General features: G+C 41.6%; 3 protein-coding genes across 3 annotated transcripts in view; 2 read left to right on the forward strand and 1 right to left on the reverse strand.

Moving 5' to 3' along the window:
• Positions 1-7198, forward strand: part of kcnv2a (potassium channel, subfamily V, member 2a) — a 9663-nt gene extending 2465 nt beyond the window's left edge. The window contains exons 3-9 of the mRNA XM_050052298.1: positions 495-673; positions 776-947; positions 4353-4544; positions 5038-5292; positions 5401-5517; positions 5716-5841; positions 6263-7198. Of these exons, the coding sequence (XP_049908255.1) occupies positions 495-673; positions 776-947; positions 4353-4544; positions 5038-5292; positions 5401-5517; positions 5716-5841; positions 6263-6541 (1320 nt within the window). The 3' untranslated portion in view covers positions 6542-7198. The remainder of the gene's footprint in view (positions 1-494; positions 674-775; positions 948-4352; positions 4545-5037; positions 5293-5400; positions 5518-5715; positions 5842-6262) is intronic.
• Positions 7199-7636: 438 nt separating this feature from the next.
• On the reverse strand, positions 7637-18733 carry pum3 (pumilio RNA-binding family member 3). The gene is made up of 18 exons (XM_050052291.1): positions 18606-18733; positions 17682-17760; positions 17449-17598; positions 16959-17145; positions 15193-15268; positions 14779-14872; positions 13324-13390; positions 12868-13042; positions 12593-12696; positions 11698-11776; positions 11304-11402; positions 10673-10726; positions 10270-10350; positions 9955-10097; positions 9089-9311; positions 8864-8951; positions 8445-8535; positions 7637-8333 (listed from the first exon to the last, which is right to left on the reverse strand). Exons 2-18 carry the CDS (start codon positions 17746-17748, stop codon positions 8204-8206), a joined length of 1908 nt encoding a protein of 635 aa, XP_049908248.1. The 5' UTR covers positions 17749-17760; positions 18606-18733; the 3' UTR covers positions 7637-8203.
• Positions 18734-19162: 429 nt separating this feature from the next.
• Positions 19163-19622, forward strand: part of LOC126395099 (cilia- and flagella-associated protein 44) — a 24752-nt gene continuing 24292 nt past the window's right edge. Inside the window, exons 1-2 of the mRNA XM_050052278.1 lie at positions 19163-19204; positions 19357-19441. Coding sequence (XP_049908235.1) covers positions 19366-19441 — 76 coding nt within the window. The 5' untranslated portion in view covers positions 19163-19204; positions 19357-19365. The remainder of the gene's footprint in view (positions 19205-19356; positions 19442-19622) is intronic.

Here is a 19622-nt window from a genome sequence, read left to right on the forward strand (position 1 = left end):
GCTTCTAACTATCTTTGTCTTTTTAACCTGTTGTTGCTGCTGAGTCAGTTTGACATCCTGGATATATCCTTCAAACACAGACTGTAGACCCCTCTGCCTGCTTCTCTCTGGAATCACTGTTTGTCCAAAAATATGATAATATGTCTTCAGGGAGTGCAGTTAGTTACAGTGTGGGCTCCATGCTTACTGCGACAGCTTGTCGGACCATCTCAAGGGGGCGGGGCTTAGCAAAGGGTCAATTACAATACGCTCAGCTTTAGTGTGGTATTTTTCCCCGGTGACTCTAAAATAAAACTGCCTACCCCAGCTTTAATGACAGATATTTGAAGAGACAGGCGTTATCTGAACAGATCAGTTATTAAAAGTGTTTTTTTCCACACACAATCTTTTTATAAACCTTCAGCTTCATTCTCCAAATGATTTAAGTTCTTGCCATTATGTAATATTTTAACCCATATTTCACCTTTCATCTATTCTATTTTCCTCTCTTCTAGGTGTACCATTTGCCCTACAGGTTAGCTGCCAGGTATCCAAAGACAAGGATCGGCCAGTTGGCCACATACACAGACCACAGCAGGAAGTTGGACCTGTGTGACGACTATGTCGTTCAGAGCAACGAGTTCTTCTTCGACCGGGACCCGAAAATCTTCCACAACATCTTCAACTTCTACAGGTTAAAATAAAATACTTGGTAAGATGAAAGAAGAGACGAGTTTCCTTCTTCCACTTGGAATAATTCTGGGCCTTGTTCTCCTGTCTCTGTCCTCTCCATCAGAACTGGAGTGTTGTACATTAAAGATGAGCTGTGTCCCCGCAACTTCCTGGAGGAGATTAACTACTGGGGCGTCAGAATCAAAAACAGTCAACGCTGCTGCCGCATCTCCTTCGAAGAGAGGCAGGATGAGCTCAACGAGCAGCTGAAGATACAGAAACAGCTGATAGCAGAGGTGAGTCAGCAGTGTGTGTTTTATGATTTTGTAAGAGGAGAATCTGAGTAACTCTGAAGACTGAAGACATCCTGGGTCCAGATCTCTGAACCACTGTCGACATTTGTCAGCAAAACCACAAGTGGGGTTCTGGTGACTGTTTGGTTGCCCAGTAGAGGAGCAGCCAACATAATCAGAGCCTTTGTGTGAGGCAGTTAACTGTGTGATGTTATCAGATAGTGACATCTTATCAGCAGATTGGTGATAAGATGTTTCATATCACGATGCCAAACGAATCAGTCAGCTCTGTGGAGTGGATGGATTCCAAGGTGTGGACCCAGGCAATCAGCATGTTCGCAGGCCATTGTGAGCAGTTGGCATGGCTGAAGAGATGTGGGTTATCATGCAGTGTTAGAGCCTGTATACATGCTGCGTTTTTTACACCTTTAAATCCACTGTCTAATGTAAATGTGTGGAAGGCAGGCTTGAAAGCAAGAGTGATGCCTTCACCACACGCAAGCATTCACGAACTCCTGTTTGTCAGAGCTGTGGCCTGAGATAACCATAAGGTGCTTTCGTAAATCCAATGTGACGTTCCACACTAAAATGAGAGCCCTGTTGTTTGAAGAAACGTAGCATTCTATCCCTACTTAAATGAACCAATGGTTAAGTTAATCACACATTAACCATGCACTCTGCTGCTCCAAGAGTGTGTGGTCCTAAATAACCTAACGTCACAGTACATTCCAACAGCGCTCAGAATTTACAAACGGTCTAGTGTGTGCCAAAGTGTGCTCCGGCACTCGCAGTGAACGCAGCAACATGCACCACATGTCATGACGAGAAACAACCAGTTCCACAGCTGGCATATAGTTTCCTTGTTTGTAAATATTAGTCTGATCATATTAGGTCAGAGCTACCCAGAGCTTTACATCTGTCCCACGGACATTATTTAAGGTCTAATACACACCTGGAAAATAATCAGCTCAGAACTCAGGATTTCTAGTAAATAGGCAATGATATGGTGCCAGTTATTATCGCGTAGCAACGTCAAACGCAACCTGCCTCCACACCCTTGAAAGTAGGCACAAGAGCAGCAACCAGCACCTGACCTTGTGTTTTTCAGCAGGTAAAAGACATGACATGTGTCTCAGCCACCAAATTTTTGTTCCATGGATCATGTAGACATACCCTGCTAGCCTTCAGTTGGTTGGATTGGTTAGGTTTAGGTGCAAGGAGTGAGATTGGTTCGGTTAAGGGCAGGGTTAGGCAACCTGCGACTCTGGAGCCACATGCAGCTCTTTAGCTCTTCTCCAGTGGCTCCCTGTGGACTCGACAAAAAAAAAAATGGAAATGAATAATGGTTATATATCAGTGTTGTAGGCCTAAAGAAATTCTTACATTCTCCAGTTGTAAAAATGTAAAGCCTCTGAACCAAATAAAAATTTTGCAGAACCTCAATAGCTGTGGCTAGTCTCAAGTCTTCCTTGCTGGTTAGCTGTGGATGCTTTGGAATAAAATAGAGGATTTAGTAGTGCATGGACAGATTTGTTTACTGTCACTGCCAGCTCTGCAAAGTTAAAGTACCAAATAATCATAAATAGTGCTCTGCAGAGTAGCCACCTTGTGGTAAAGCATGAATGAATGCTCATTTAGACTATTAGTGTAGGCTAATTCAGACTTAATAGGCTGTTTTACCTTCATTAAAACCCTCAAATGCAGCTCCACACAGACTTTTCTTTATTACTTTTGGTCAAAAATGTCTCTCTTGATAGTAAAGGTTGCCAACCCCTGGTTTAGGGTAAGAATATTAGGGTAAGCCAATCAAAGGCAGAGAAGGGTGGGTCATGCTTTCTCCATTATATGCTACTTATTACTTTCCCCCCCTCCAGGCTCCGTATGTTTTAACATACAGCAAATAAAATGTCGAGAGGTCATCACCTTCTAGCGTCAGTGGTTCAGCAGTTTACGTTTTTTTTGTTTTGTTAATAAGATGAAAGGACTGGACGGAGGCGATCATCAAAAATGCTTCCATGTTCAGCGCACACTTCATATCAGGTTAGGGATAAAGTTTTTATTGTTGTAGGGATGAATAACATCATAGTAAGAAACACCTGGTGTCCTGACCCCTAGGCAACAGGCTACTGAAGACAGCCTGGATATGCTTGCTCACTGACGCTAGCTAGCTACATTAGCTAACATATTTAGCATTGTGTCCCAAATAAGCATTTTTTTCTCACGTTATCATAACAAATAGTTGTAAAATTTTCTTTGTGAGAAAACTTAAGATAATTGCTGTGTCATGGTGGGAGCTGGCGTGACAGCAGCTAATTACTGTAGCGAGAAATATCAGCCCGCCGACCCATTAAACTGCGTCTACTAAGAGTATAACACCTGCTAGGAATTGCTAGTCATAGCTCATGAGTCGTCTTGATATGCTAAAAATTAGTCTGACATGACAGTGACAGTGCCGTCTGATAGCCCTGTTCTTGCTCTTTCAGGAGATGAGAACTCATTTTTGTTGCATCTAATGTTTTTCCGACATCAGTACACCTCCTTCTTCTTTAGAGCGAACATAATTGTCCCACTTACCTCCAGTGTCAGGCGATCTATAAGTGCATATACAGTAGCTTTGGTTTTATTTAGGTTTTGAGATTTCTGCCTCCACCTCAATACAATGGAGGTGAATTGAAATTAATTTGTAGTGTTTACTGAATAAAGACATTTAAAAAAAAAAAAGAACTAAAAGCAGCATCCCATTTACTTTGGGTAATCCACAGGACACACTGGAGGCAATATTCAGTGGAAGTGAATAGTCCCTACAGACTATGTAATGACATCCTGTATGCACTACTTACTCCCCCCCCTCCAGGCTCCATATTTTTAAAATACAGCAAACAAAAATGTCAAGAGGTCATCACCTCCTGGCGTCAGTGGTTCAGCAGTTTACATTTTTTTACCTGTGAGATTTTGTCAGTAATCCGCTGGCTGTCTCCATGTCTGGCTGACCTACATTATAAATCACTGCTGCGCTCTGCCGTCTTGACAGATGGGAGAGCGGAGAATAAGCTTTTTCTTGGCACAGATTTAGACAGATGTTTCCATCACAGAGGTCCCACTCTGATGTAGGTTGTTGTGCCAGTTTCTTCCCTGTTGTGTTTTCTTGACATTCATTTTTTGCTTCTTTAATTCAGATTTGTTTTAGTTTGTGATGTGAACAATTTGTCTGTCCTGATGTTTTATACACCTTTTATTTACCTGTGTTTTTGACACGGTCCTCGATTTAAGTGACATATCCTAGAGAAAACTTCACAGTTGGCCAGGTTGGCCACCTTTTAAAATGTATCCATGTATTTTTTGCCATGAAAAATAATGTTTCTCCTTCTGTTGTGTGTCTGATCTGTATTTCTGTCTCGTGTCGTCCAGCTGGAGATGGAGGAGAACGAGGTGTTATTTGACGGCTTGGCCTTCGGGTCGACACGAAAGATTATCTGGAACCTGGTGGAGAAGCCGTTCTCCTCGGTCACCGCCAAGCTGGTGGCCGTCGCCTCCTCCATGTTCGTGTTGGTCTCGCTGGTCGCCATGACACTCAACACTGTGGAGGAGATGCAGTACAAGGTGTGTGTTTTAGTTTGAGTGAGTGTTTGTCAGAGAGAGAATAGGATAAGAAAGCAAACATGTTCTGAGCAGATTACTAAGAGTGATAATACAATACTTATTGACTTACTAGATGGTAAATGGTCAGTGGACCTGCACTTTCTAGTCATCTTACAGTGCTTTTTACACTACATGTCACATTCACTCATTCACACACTGATGGCTGAAGCTACTGTACATGGTGCCACCTGTTACTGAGTTTTTTAACACACACACACACACCAATGGAATAGCCATTGGGAGCAATTTGGAGTTCAGTATCTTGCCCAGGGATGCTTCGACATGCAGACTGGGGGAGCCAGGGCTCGAACTACTGATCGTCCGATTGGTGGACGAATGGGCACTATTTCTGGTCAAAACATTGTCATGCTTTGTGTGTATAATTCCTCTTAGCATTGAAGCTAATATGGAGTAATAACATTTTTTTATTATTTACTATTATTTTTTCCTCCAGACGGCGTCGGGCCAGCCCAGCGGCAGATTCTATGGCGAGTACGTGGAGACATTCTGCATCACCTTCTTCACCCTGGAGTACCTGCTGCGCCTGGTGTCCACCCCCGACCTCAAGAGTTTTGGACGCAGTGTGCTGAACACCGTCGACTTGGTCGCCATCCTGCCGCACTACCTCCAGATAGCCCTGGAGTGCTTTGAGGACGAAGACCTGCACCCGCACTCTGGGGACATCGAGACAGTAGCACGTGTTGGAAAGGTAAAACGGGCTGCAAGGAGAGGGTACTGGACTGAAGTGGTTAGATTTATTTGTGTCAAACTTATTTATTGGTTCTTCTTCTTCTTGTGTGTTTTGTCTTTTCTGCAGGTGGGCCAGGTGCTGAAGATCATGCGGCTGATGCGAATCTTCAGGATCTTGAAGCTGGCTCGTCACTCGACAGGCCTCAGAGCCTTTGGCTTCACACTGAGACAGTGCTACCAGCAGGTCTGTGTCCAAAAAAAAAGAGAAATATTGAGATAAATTGCTGTATGTACCAAATCTAATGAGAATTAGATGACATTTTTAGGAAGAGCAATGAAGAGGGTGTTGCCAAAGTTTAAAATGCCAGAGAATCTGTGAGTGGAAATGGACCTGGCCTGTATAGATGGATAGATAACAAATAAAATGTGTTTGTGTGTGCAGGTGGGCTGTTTGCTGCTCTTCATCGGCATGGGCATCTTCATGTTTTCGGCCATGGTGTATACTGTGGAGCACGATGTTTACAACACCAACTTCACCTCCATGCCACACGCATGGTGGTGGGCTGCTGTGAGTCCACACACACATAAACATAAACACAAATTTAAACAAACTGTCAATCAACGTGCTTTCTATCTGTTCTCCACCTGCTCTCTAATACTTACATATTAAATCCCTCTTCAAACAATGGTTTTAGTCTGTTGTTTAAAAAAAACACAGCTTTGATTAAAATCCATTTCAGGAACCAGTAAATTAGAGCACCAATATATGTAAGTAAGAACATTAGTTTTGAAAGTCCTGTGGAAAATAACTCCTCCATGTCCCCACAGAAAGTCCCTTCAGATTCATAACTCCAAGTCCGAGTAAAGCATCAGCTGTAGGGTCTCCATTTGAAAAACAGAAATCATCTCCTCAACATCTAAGCTTTGGAGTCTTTACATTTAGTACTGTCTGCTTTTCTCTTTCATCCCACGTCCCCTCCATCCTCCAGGTGAGTATTTCCACCGTGGGCTACGGCGACATGTTCCCCGAGACCAACCTGGGTCGCATCTTTGCCTTCGCCTGCATCTCCTTTGGCGTCATCCTCAATGGCATGCCCATCTCCATCCTCTACAACAAGTTCTCCGACTATTACACCAAGCTCAAGTCCCACGAATACGCCGCCGTCACCAAGGCCCGCGGGAAGGTGCATTTCGCCAAGAGGGCGGCAAAGAGGTTCGCAGAGTGCTGCGAGGACGCCGTGCAGCCGAGGACATCCCGTCTGCGGTGAGCCCGGCTTTACATTTCCAAGTCCACCGTAAGATTTATATGGAAGCAGGAGCGACTGTCAGGGATGTGAAATGAACCAGAGACATTTTGTACAGTCGGTTTAACCACTGAGACCCTGTGGCAGAATTAGACTACACAAGTCATGGTGGCATGACCTGTTTGGACCTCTGTCAAGATACTTCTGGCTCACTCCGAGGTCAGGACTGTATTTTTCCTGAGGGGACCTTTAATTATGCATTCGTCTTCCATACCTGTTTATTCCTGTTAACCCCATCCCAGCATGCATTGTAAGAAAGGTAGAGAAACAACCTCTGAATCGGTGTGGCGGATTTGGTGAAGATTAAAAAACAAAAAACACTGTTGATTGATTTGCCAAAATGCTCTGTATTCGTTCTGACGCTCTTTTTATATCTACATACTGTACAGCTACACTAAAGCTGTCTGCACCACCATCATCACCGTCCTCTACTCTTCATCCATCCACTCCACCCATTAGGCTCTAAAGCTCACAAGTAATCCAGGATTCAGGAACGTCAGCAGGACTGAAATAAATCATATTGAAGACCTGACATCTGGACGATGGATATTAGATCTGTTTATCTGCCCCATGCGTCTCTGTCTAATAATAAACCTATGTCTCTTTATCTTGTCTTCATAAAGCTGTGCGGCTTTCTCTGAGTGTGTGTCGTCAGCACACGCTCACAACCTTCCAAAGAAAAATGTGTAAGTCAAAGGCTGCCAATGAAATAATTTTATCAGATTATGTGCACACTTTTTTATACATATATATGTATATATATATGTATATATTCCAGTTCTTTGGAAATAATCTAAAACAGAGACAAAATTTTAGATTTTAAAATCTTGTTTTTAAGAGTAAGTTTCAACTTAAATGGCAGCGTTATCTGTGGGGGTACACTGAAAATTGTTTGGCGATGGACTTTTCATTTGATTTTTTAAAACTTAATTTTCATATCAGCAGCCCTTGACGTCCCTTGGAATATTTTCTGGGTTCAAGAACAACCGTTCCAGTTTCTTTATTACATTGAAAGCTTTTAATTACTCACCATCTGGTTAAAAAAAGTATACGACGCAATTTATTACTTACAATATTCTTTATTTTGCAAATACGTTTTTTCAGCTGATAGAAAATCTAAGAAAAATGTGAAACAGAGGATGGCACAATTTATCAGTGGCACTGCACAGCTAGAACCTGTGCTGCTGTTTGTTGTCGCAGCCTGTATACATCTGCTTTTTTTAATTGGTGTTAAGCTTCAGTCAGTCAAACTCAACACTTCCTACAGATCGTTCACTTTAAAAGCCTTCAGCAGCTCAAAGAGCACTGTTCTTCTTTTAAGCTTTTATTTTGAAAGAAATGTTGCTGTACACGTTTACATTATTACGTCTGTGTATTTTAACAGTTATTTTTTGTAGCATCGCTTCATTCTGCAAACACCTTTATTTCATCATTCACACACACAAATTCACGTCCATTTTTCATTAGGGACGGACATGACAACAGTGTTCCAGGTTGTATCCACTTCCTGAAATCGTTCCCATTTGCAGCTACAAGCACTCGCAGTCTCATTTTATGGGAGAAGACCCACCGCTGCAAAGGAAGTGATGTGTGTAACATCGCCAGTCTGTTTGTTATAAAAAGTCTCTATTTGTTCAGATTCTCCAGCAGGATTTCAGCTCCTTTGTTGTTGCTGACGCTGCTGAGCTCTGATTTGATGGACTCCAGCGCTGCCTTCACCTCTGCGGCCACAGACTTGTCACAGCTGTTCAGGAGGCTGCACACAAAAAAAAAAGACGTCTGTGATTTGGGTGGACTGATCATTTCAGGAACAGCAGAGTATCTTGTAATCACATTGTCTTGTTACTGTGAGTGTGTGTGCACTGACCTGCAGAGCACCATGGCTCCTCTGTTGACTTTGACCCAGCTCTTCAGATTGTCTGCTCCCACTGTGTCGACCAGTATCCTGCCAAACCGCTCTGAGAGGGCAGACGAGACAGACATCAACAGTTATCAATATATTAACTCATTCAGCACAAGGAGGTTATGTTTCTGTCACTTTTGTCCTAAAAACTGCTGTCAATGCTGTTTGGTGTAAAGTTGGGCTGTTTGTAGGTTTTTGGTGTAGTTGGCGCCCTCTTGTGGCCTTAAAATAGTCTTAGTGTGTGAGGCAGACACAAAGTTCTTTGACGTTCTTTATATTTTAAGTCATCAGATATCTATTTTTGTGATTCTATTTTCTTTCCCAGTTGCCAAACATAAGTGACATAAAGTGAACTAAATTAAGATTCATCAGAGTGTGTTTACCTTCCTTGCCGGCCTCTGCCAGTGTCATGTCCTGCTCCAGGAGCCACTTCAGCACCAGGTGTCCTGCTGGATGCTCGGCCATGTGAAGCTGCAGCAGAAACACAAACTCACAGTGAAGAACAGCAGAAAAGCCCTTTTGTTGGAGTACATCAGTTTGTGAGGAAAACCGACATGGTTGCTCATTCTGGTGAGCAATCCTAGCAGTAACACAAACACACACACTACCTGTCCATTGGTCCCTCCTGGCACTAACTCGTGATTGGCCAGCTGAGCCACGGCCGTCATGGCAGGCCGCAGGTCCCCGCAGGCTGACGCCAGGATGTCACTAACTGTGACGCTGGACGCTTTGTCCATCACCATGGCTGCAGCGTTGTCACGGAGATACTCCAGCAGCAGGGGAGAGACAACTTCTAGCAGCTCCCTCCTTCGAATGACCATGTCCTTTTTACTGATGAGAGAAACACAGAGCTGATCTCACTGTGGTTCATTTAAAGGTATCGCTCTGTCAGTTACAGCACTCATTGATTGATTTCCTTCATTCAGGAAGCTGTTTGTTTCTAATCATTGTAAATTAGCTTTTCGGAAGTGCTTTTCCTTTAATGACAAGACAAAATGTCTGCTGTGAAAAGGCTGATTTTGTAGCAGTTAAGTTTGCTGGCTTAAGAGCAGCAGGTGCATGTGATTGGCTAAAAACTGAGGGGACATTTCAAAAGGCATAACTTCATCTACATTTATGCCTCGCGTCCACACTTCTGATGTTTTGGATCCCCTAAAATGGTGATCTTTGAAAATGCTGCTGACCCCATTTTGGTTTGAAAACGCTTCCTGATTGGGTCTACCCCCCTTTTGTGATTTTATCATTCTGATCATCCCTAATACATTACATGTGATTATTTCTTCCATAATGTCGCATGTATTCATTAATATTGAACGTTTTGGAGCTTAATTTTACAGTCAGGAAACTGTGGCTATGTTCCTTTTGGGCAACATGGCAGTGAACATTGTGCCTCTTTCCCTTCTTACTGACAGCAGTCACAACACCAACAGGAATTTTGTGTAAGATCGAGTCTATAAACATGTGTGGCTGTTACCTGTGTGCGTTTCCGTCTCCTTTCTCCAGCACCTTGATGATCTCCGGCAGCAGGTGAGCAGGATCTCTGGGGCTCAGCAGGTACAACAACACCTTCTTACCATATTTATTACCGATGACCTCATCCAGAGATGACAAGATCTCCTGAACAGGTGAGACAAGATTTTTAGATCACAACTTCTCTCACATCTTAAAACCGAAAATCGTCACCCCAACGCCACCTTTATATTATTTTTCACATCATACAAAACTGCAGTTATTTAACTAATCACTGAGTCTCATGGAGCGTCATCAGAGCACATGACATCTGACTTACTGAGAGCACGGCCTGTTTGACCAGCTTGGTGTCGTCCACACAGTCGAATATGGCCAGAAGCACCAGGTGACCAAACTCTCCCTGCGGACAAATAACAGTCAGTCTGAGGAGGTTTACCAGCCGACACATGAACAACAGAAACTTAGAAGAGACCTGAAGATCTGAAACCACGAGATCAGGTTAACTCATCAAGTCTGGACTGATGACTGAGCTCAGATATTTCTACACGTGTTCTCAGCTGGTCTGAACACAAACAAAGGTAAACTTCCAGCTATAATTCAGACCTTTCCTCCTGGTAAATGATCCTCATTTAGAGTCTCATCTTCTCTAAAAATCCAGTGAGCTAATAAAGTGTTAGCAGCTTGCTTCTATAAAGAATGTTTGAGCAGCATTGAGAACTCACCGTGGCAAACTTCACCATGTACGTCTTCATAGTTTTGATGATGACTTTTCTGTCCTGAAACATGGAAAAAAAGGTCAAAAGAAAGACACTGTGCATTAGACCTTTTAGTGACACTACTCTCCAAATATATTTTGACAAATAACTTAATTTTAGCACGGCAAATCACCCACTATGTCTTTGTTGTTTTAACTTAGACTGAAAAATCCTCACACCAAATTAAAAAACACACTATGTGACCCTGACTGATGTTTTTTTTATCTAAATGTGCACATTTGTTTGCCTTGTTATTGGTCTCCAAACACATCATGGCTCTGTCCATCATTACAGGAGAAGAATGAGATCAAAACCAAACTCAATATCCATGATGACATGTCTCTTTCAGTGGGTTATCCAAGGAACTACCTACACTTCATATATGCACACCTATACTTACCGAAAGGTGCATTTTATTTGGCTCTATAGTGTCTAGTGTGTCTTAATTTAACACTGTTTTTTCCACGATGGTAGAGTGTTTAATATTTGCTTGTGGCTTTAAATATTTCTTTATTCTTAATATCTGTATTTCTTGTGTATTTCATATTTCTTGCATGCTTAAACAACAGACTGTTGTTCATCATGTTTGGGTACACACCTTGGCTGTCCCGTGCCAGAGACAGTGCATTGCCACTCGTGCTCCGTCGTGTGTGTGAGCCATGTAGACAACTGACTCTCTGATCGACTCGATCATCTCCTGCTCACATCAGAACAGATATAAACCAAACAGAGGAAACATGTTAGTGGTTAATACAGTCAGCATTAAATAAACACATCATCTTTTAATTTGTGCTTGTAGGAAAATGTAATTTATGGTGTCATTTTGTCTTTGAGAGTTGCCTCTGATTGCTGCTAATGTTTTGTTCTCTATACTTCTTTGACTGTTTTTGTATTTTGTTTTATTTTACCACACTCTGCCTTTCTGAAATCATTACTAAAGAAATGCTGCTTTTCAAAAACTGACATTATAAGAGATGTGTAGAGCTGCTTACTGTTCTCTGTTTTTCAGGTGCTAGCAGGAAGAAGTCCAGGAAGACCTTGTGGACCAGAGAGTGTTTGATCACTTGTTCTCTGAAACACAACAACAGAAGTTGATGTTAAGGTTTAAACTGTACATATTAAAAAAACACAATCAAAGTAAGTGAAAAAAAATACATAATATTGATTCACATGACATTAAATTAGATTACTGAAAGGAAAAAATTAAATGAAGCTGCATATGTATATTCATACTTTTCCCTTTCTCCTTCTTTGCACAGGAACTGCTGAACCAAAACAATTACCACCAACTATTATTACTGCATGGCGATAATGATAAAGCATCAGGTTTGTTTCTTAAGATTACTTTAACTTGTCCAGAAAATAAAACTAACATTTGTAGCTAAAAAGCCCGGGGAAAAGACGCAACTCACGAAACACTAATTGACTTAAATCTGACCAAAAGTTTGTTCTGAACTCGGACAACGAAGCTTCAAATTTGTTTGGATCTTAAAGCAAATGGTAATTTGCCATCCCATATATAACTAACCATTATTTTTCCATTTATATAAATAACTACAAAATGCCAACAGTGTAAAATGGCCATCAGAAGTGCCTAAAATCCAAACCTTCACACTACTTGTTTTGTCTAAAATATATTTAATTTACAGTGATTTAAAAACAGAGAAAAGCAGGAAATCTTGGAAACCAGAGAACGTTTGTCGGTTTGCTTCATAAATTACTTCAGCTAATCATCAATTACTAAAAATCTGGATTCATTTTCTGTGAGTCGACTAATCAGAACAGACCCACTGACTGTGGTTACTCTTAAACTGATGCTGATAATACATGGAGGAAAACTAATTTCTTTAGTTCTCGTCTGCGTGTGATTTTATTTTCTCGTCTTACTTCTGGGCCATGGGTGTGAGAATCTGCTTCATCTCGTCTATGATGTTGTTCAGCTTCTCCGGGTTCCCCTCTGCAACTTTCTCGATGGTGTTGCACACTGACGACTGGACACACAGGCAGAGAAAGGATCACAGTCAGCAGCTGACATTTAACGCATATAACCACAGTTTAACAAACACAGAGGCACTGTGATGACATCATCAACACTGTCAAATATCATGGTGTATAATAATATCTGTAGGCAGCCAAATGCTGTTGCGTGCAGCTGTTTGTACCTTGCAGATGGTGAAGGTGTTTCCGTACAGCTCCTCTGTGAGCATGAGTCTCTGTGCGAGCACGGCTTTGTCGTTGTAGGCGTACTCGATGATGGACGAGGCAGCGGCGTGGCGAAGCATCGGCCGCACGTGACCTTTAAATGTTTGCATCACAGCTGCCACCACCTCCTTGTTCCTGTGGAGGAAATACAGACACAGAACTCACACACTGGACCAAACTGAAAATCTGAGAGCCAGATTAAAATCGCCAACACTTGAATTTCTTTCCTTGTTTTCCACTCAAACATATTTATAAAATACAACAGACTTTGTGCACATACATTTGAATGTAAAGCACACTAAGTTTACTTGTATTAAAATGTGCCGACAGTGTCAAACATGCAGGTTGTGCGTTGCCAAATTAAATGGTGTTTTCTGAAAGAGAGCAGAAGAAGAAACCACTCTGAGCTGACTCACCCGTACATCAGCAGTTTTTTTACCACGTGTTTGCCGTACTGCGACTTACACAAACCAATGACGTCATCTGTGGAAGACAGAAAAGCAATGACATTAATGTTTTTTAATCAGCTGCTCTACTTGTACGTCAAACATATAACCAGAGGCTGGACTACACGTCAGCTCTGCATCATCCAGCCATTACATTTATGTCTCAGACGAAATGTTGGCGACTCTTTGCAAATTAAAATAGCTAGCACTGGCTCTAAAAGTTGCCAGATGACATCACTGGGGATGTCATCATGCATTCATTTGGGATTCAACTTTCCTAAATTTGATTCAATAATAAAATCCTCAACAAAACATTTTAAACCATTTGATTCAATAATAAAATCCTCAACAAAACATTTTAAACCTAATGAGAGCTTTCTTTCGCGTCCAATCCAAAAAACATCATCGTAACAACAGAGACTCACTACAACTAAACTCCCATATTGCAGCAAGCTGTGTCTCATCTCCTGTGTCCTGAGAGGGGGAGAGACTGCGCCGTGGACTGTGATTACTCTAAGCAGCAAGCATGGGAATTTATAGAGTGCTCCAGGGATGACATTTTTCTTTAGGCCGATGCAGAAGTTAGTGTCGCGCTGGTTCTCTCGTCAAAAAGTCTATGGGATTTATCCATGTGACTTTTGGATTACTACAGAAAACAAGCTCTGTGGCAAACAAACGTTTATGATACTTAGACGCCAAATGCCAATCGGCAGAAGTAAAAGGCTGACGTTATGCTACAAACGAACTACACCACAGTGGGATGATTTAACTATGTCTGTGAAGCTGTGTTCGACATGATGACGCTGTGCAGTCTCATTACGACGCATAATAACTTAAAAATTCATGAGTGGTGTTTCCACTGACGTGTTTTATCTTGTAGAACAAAAGGCAAAAGTCTCTTAGGCCCAGTTCAGACCAAAGATTCGCAACGAGATGATTTTAAAACATGCAACTACCTGCCAGTGACGTTCTGCAACATTCTAAAAACCTGGCGGTTCACACCAAAGCAACTAGATGAGACAGTGTATCATCTCTATGCAACAACTCTCTGTACCTCCGTTCTGTTTGCAGCTTTTCAGGCTTATATTGTGGCTGAATATAATTTGTAGCTTCTTAAAATATAAATGAGGATAGTGATAGTGAGATACTGGCTACAGCTGCATTAGTAGTAGTGATGAAACAGCGAAAAACATAAAACAAGCATCAGATGGACTGTATTCATAATAAATATGCCACAATAATATAAGTAAGCAGCGCCAATTAATCAGTCAATTAGGACTCATTCCTGGGGCACTCCATTACAATATAATATATCTGAATATATTTCTTGACACTCGCAAGTTTTAAACATGGAAATCAGAGACAGATACAGTAACAGTGAAGTTAAAGAGGCAGCAGATGAAGAAGTAAAGTGTGTCAGCTCACCTTTGAGCTCCTCAAACACTTCCTGTCTCTGCTCGTGGCTGCCGAACTGGATGAAACACTGCAGCACCCGCACTGAGTCGTGAGCAAACGCCATCTGGAGGCAGGAGAGCACGGTCAGAAACAATAGTCAATGAGATTTCATAACATAAAGCCAAAATACAGAATGGATCTGCTTGTTTCTTGGAGGTCTTTCACCTCAGTGATCTGAGGGCATTTAGCACCAAAGAAGCTGACCAGACGTCCTTTTTTTTAACCCCAAAATACACTTGAGGGATTATTCTGTGTTTGTGAGCAATAGTTCCTGAAGGAGGGAGTGTGTGTGTGTGTCTTGTTTACACTTCACACGTTGCCAGAGTTGATGTTCTGTTTCACGCAAATCTGTGGGAAACTGATGAAAAAGGCAGTGAGACTGACCTGTTTCACCTTCCCGCGGATCAGATCATGAAGCTCCTTCATCAGTTTCTTCTTCAAGTCGTTGTCGCAGTTCTTCCTGTTGACAGACATACACCATCACCATCTGTCAGTGAGCGGGCAGCGGCACAGTATTCATGTTTCAAAGTTATCTACCAGGAATGCGGGCTTGCACGTTTGATTGGTCAGTGCAACTGATGCTGGATGCTGCTGCTGTTTTTGTCACTACATCAGCACACCCACAGTCAACACAGCAGCCTCATTGAAATGAACAAGGCCCTGTCTGCATGTATACAGATGATTTTGAGAAATTGATATTTTCCAGCTCTGTTTTGAAAAAGAATTCTGTTTACACGACCTTCCGCTTTACAAAATATCTCAATCCACACTAAAACACAAAAACTCTGCTCGCCACCATTAGCTGTCTCCTGCAGACTAAAGTGTGCAGTCTACCTTTTTTAAACTCCTACTGGGTTACCATCATTACCACTGATTCCCATCAATATAAGGTTTGAGTAAAGAAGGGAGGAGCTCACTCAAACATTAGATTAACGCTCTGGACATGCAAAAGCTTTCCTTCCACTCCTTAAAACTGTCCCACCATCTGCTGGCCTGACCCAAAACCGTTGTTTCTGGCGGACTTCAGCTACAGACGCTGAGATGGACCAAATAAGACTGGGCGCAGCAGACGGCTCTGATTGCCCATGAAGTGATGTAGCAATTCAGTGTTAAGATGTAAAGTCGTCATTTGTCCAAGCAGTGCTAATAAAACTTAAAGAAACCAGTAGTCCGCCATTGTTGTTGTTATTTCTAGCACATGACGTCATTGTTCCCCAGACGCTCCGTTTTCCATTGTCCACACAAATATAAAGTGAAAAACTCTGAGGAAAATATCTGTTGTCAAAAACATCCTAAACATGTAGACAGAGCCTGAGCTCTAGTCTGACCATGACCTTCAAAGAAAACTCTTTTAATTAAAACATAGAGCTCAAATTTGAGCAGCTTGTTCTGGTATGTTTTCAAGCTCTGCACATAGACATACTCGCACACTCTCCTGTCAAACTCTTAGAAGTGTACAGCATTAATTTCAACAGCTGCTAGTACACTCAGTCAGAACTGCTTGTCAGATGGTCATACAGCTCTGAAACCCTTCCCACCACCACCAGATTAATTTCAGTTGTACTTTCTGAAAACAGTGGACCAACATTCACGCCCACTTTATGCTGTGACTGGTCAGCTGTGTGGAGGTTAGAAAGGAAAACTTCTCTCTTAAGCACTTTTACTTCATTTGCACAACCATCTCTGTCACTTTTCATACATACACAGTGCAACACTATGAAAGTCTTCCGGGAGAGAAAATGTGCCTCTTTTACCGCATTTCAAACAATACCATATCTGGCACCTCTCTATGACAGCCAGCTTTTTTACTTTTCCCTGTGGCCAAAACACCTAGAAATATATTGCTTATTTCCAAACTGGTCAAACTACATGCATTGCACACTACTTCTGTTTAAGCATAAACTGACCCTTGGCACTTTTCAGATGCCCGTAATCTTCAGAACAAGATATTCTGTGACACTGTTTATCATTATTAGTTATTTGTTTTGTGAGTTTGCTTGTATGTGGGGCTAGTTGTGCTGTACATACTGTATGTGATCTGTAGTGGAGCGTTTCAGTTCAACCTGAAGACGTGAAAATAGAAGATCACAGTTAAGGGGTTCAACTCTCACTTTCTGCGTGTGTGTGTGTGTGTGTGCGCGTGTGCGTACCTCCTGAGGTCTCCCCACACTTGTTTGCATTGACAGATGATCTGGAACATGTCCTTCCTCTCCGCCTGCTGTCTGCTCTTCTTCAGATCCTTCTTCTTCTGCTGCCTATTCTTCTTCAGCTCCTCTTCCGTCAGCTCCTTCGTCTTCGGCTTAAACTCACCTTTCTTCATCCTCTTGGCCTCCGGACCTGAGTGTGCACACACACAGAAATGACTTGTTTTGACACTTTGACAAGACAGGCAACCAAACACAAGCACATGTTAATGATGTTTATATCCCCTTTGTTTAAATGTAAAGTGTATTTCAAGCTGTATTTGTGGTGCATTTGTATTGCATGTTGACTGTACTTGTTACTAATATTTTATTGACGTGTAACATGCAGCACTTGATGAGGGCTAACAAAAGAAACTGAGTGAAAACACTAACTGGTCAGAACGCTCAGAAGCAATGAGAAGTAAGAGACTTTTGCAGCAAGCAGATTTTATCTCACCTCCACCACCCTCTTCTTTATTTTTCCCTTTAAACGGCATTTTCCTCTTCTGTGGCCCTTTCCCCGGCCTGCCTTTCCTCTCTGTGTTGTTGTATGGTTTGAAGGGCTTCTTACCACCTGGTTTTCCACCAAGTTTGGTCCCTATGGAATCTGGACAAGAGTGAAAAATGACGATGACAAACCTGGTCTAAAGTGATGGAGTACATAGTTGGTTAATGTTGACTGCAGCTTACCTTTTCCTTTCTGTGTTAGCTTCTTTCCTCCTTTGGCAGAAAAGGGTTTTTCGGATTTAGCCTCCATCCTAAAGTGCGTCTAAGAGAGAAATGGAGACGAGGAAGACAAACGTACAAGTGATCATAAATCTGGGCTCTAAAGAGATTAACACACTCCACATATTTCCAGGTATATTTGAAGACTCAGTAGCTGAGCGGTAATGCTGCCTAAGCATAAAGTATCTACTTCGTTTTTCACCTCACCTCCAATGCAATGACTTATACTGCCTGATATTTAAAACTGTAAGGACTTGCAAACACATTGTAGGACATAAATACGTAGGTTGAGATTCTACACAGGCAAAATCAGTAAGTAAATGTCAGTAACGTTAGTATATAAACTACCTGTATTTTTACTGTCTCTTGACCTAAGTATCTACATTATAGGCTATTTTTTACTATTCAAAGGGAGGTGTTGTTACAATCCACCACATTTATCTTAGAGCTGCTTTCAGGAGTTAATTTTCTGAGTTTTTGCAGGTTTAAATCGCATATAACATCAAGTTGTTACAGTAAGAGGCACTGTTCAAGAGTCACCAACTGTCTACTACTGTTAGTTGACGAGCCAGGAATAAGTAAGTTAACACTCTGGAAAAACTGTTTTTCATGCCTACAATGTTTAGATACCTTTTACCGATAATACTCTCTCATTTTTACATTTTAATACTGCGCATTTACTTCCGTGTGATGCGTTTTAGATTGTGTTGTCGATACTTCCACTTGGGTAACGTTAAAAGGCGTTTGGGTACTGCTGCCGAAGCCAGTTAACCTAGCTAATAGCATAAACAATGAATGTCAACAAATATTATAATACTATCGATAACGCCACGCGCGTCTATGGTTTACATGTACTGTTAACACAACATTTTTACTAGTGTAACTCACATTTCTGCTGTACACACACGCTGTCCCAGCACAGTCCCATGCGTTCGGTAACCAACACGATTTACGGCATAACACGTCCAATCATATTGAACTGTCGCTGCCGTGAAGCGTAAGTTTTTGCGACAACACTTTATCGCCGAAAAGTAGTGGAATATAAACTTTTACTGTTTTATGTCATCTAATTCTATTTTTCTAATCGGTTTAGCAGTCGAACAGTTTATCAACAACAACGTAGCACAATATTTTTCAGTAGTCTTTGACATGTCCGCTCGATTTAGTGAGGCGGCCATGTTTGTTTATAAGTGGCATTTAAAGCGATAGACGTCATTACCATGGTTGCAGAAATCAGAACCGTTACATTAATTTTAGCCCGTTGTATTAATTAATTGCTAAATTTTAGCCACCCAATTGTTGTACGGTTATAACTATTCCATTTCTATCATTTACTAAAAATGTTCTGCCAACTAGAGGAAACTAGAAATATTAAGACTACATTAACCAGCAGGCTTTGCAGGGGAATGACTGTCCTTGTTGCCTGGCAACGCCTCTAAACTAAAACGGACTTCGGGAGTCAGAAAATTAGGAGACAAATTTACCAGGTAAAGCTAACGGACATTAAATATAACTCACAGTTAAAGTTAAAACGTTTCAGTACGTGTAGCTTGACACTGAGTGACTGAAAATTAAGTTGCCAACGTTGTATTTTACTTCAAATTAAAATACTCAATAAATTTCCCTTTTTGTTTTACAGATAGCGGAAATGTCGGAGGATAACTCGTCAACCGTTGGTGAACAGGCTGAGAGCACACAGGCAGCTTCACAGGAAAACACTGAAGGTAATGTTGGAGAGCATAACATCACGAGCTCGAGTGTGATATTGCTTTTATACAACAGTTCAACAGTTAAATAAGCAAGGCTGATTAAGAAATGTAGAAAAATGAGGACAAAATAGATAATTTAAGCATTTTATTTGTCTTCCGCCAACAAAAAACGCTCCCTCAGGACTCCGCTGTCACC

The sequence above is a fragment of the Epinephelus moara genome, chromosome 9, assembly GCF_006386435.1.
Source record: "Epinephelus moara isolate mb chromosome 9, YSFRI_EMoa_1.0, whole genome shotgun sequence".
Classification (NCBI taxonomy): Eukaryota; Metazoa; Chordata; class Actinopteri; order Perciformes; family Serranidae; genus Epinephelus; species Epinephelus moara.

Bases quoted from the DNA above. Each gene is read 5' to 3' on its own strand.
- pum3 (XM_050052291.1), bottom strand. From the start codon at position 17,748: ATGGAGGCTAAATCCGAAAAACCCTTTTCTGCCAAAGGAGGAAAGAAG. The intron at 11,777-12,592 runs GTAAGACGAGAA...GTTGTGTTTCAG, and splicing joins CTCACACCCATGGCCCAGAA to AGAACAAGTGATCAAACACT. The intron at 10,351-10,672 runs GTGAGTTCTCAA...ATTTGTCCGCAG, and splicing joins ACATGGTGAAGTTTGCCACG to GGAGAGTTTGGTCACCTGGT.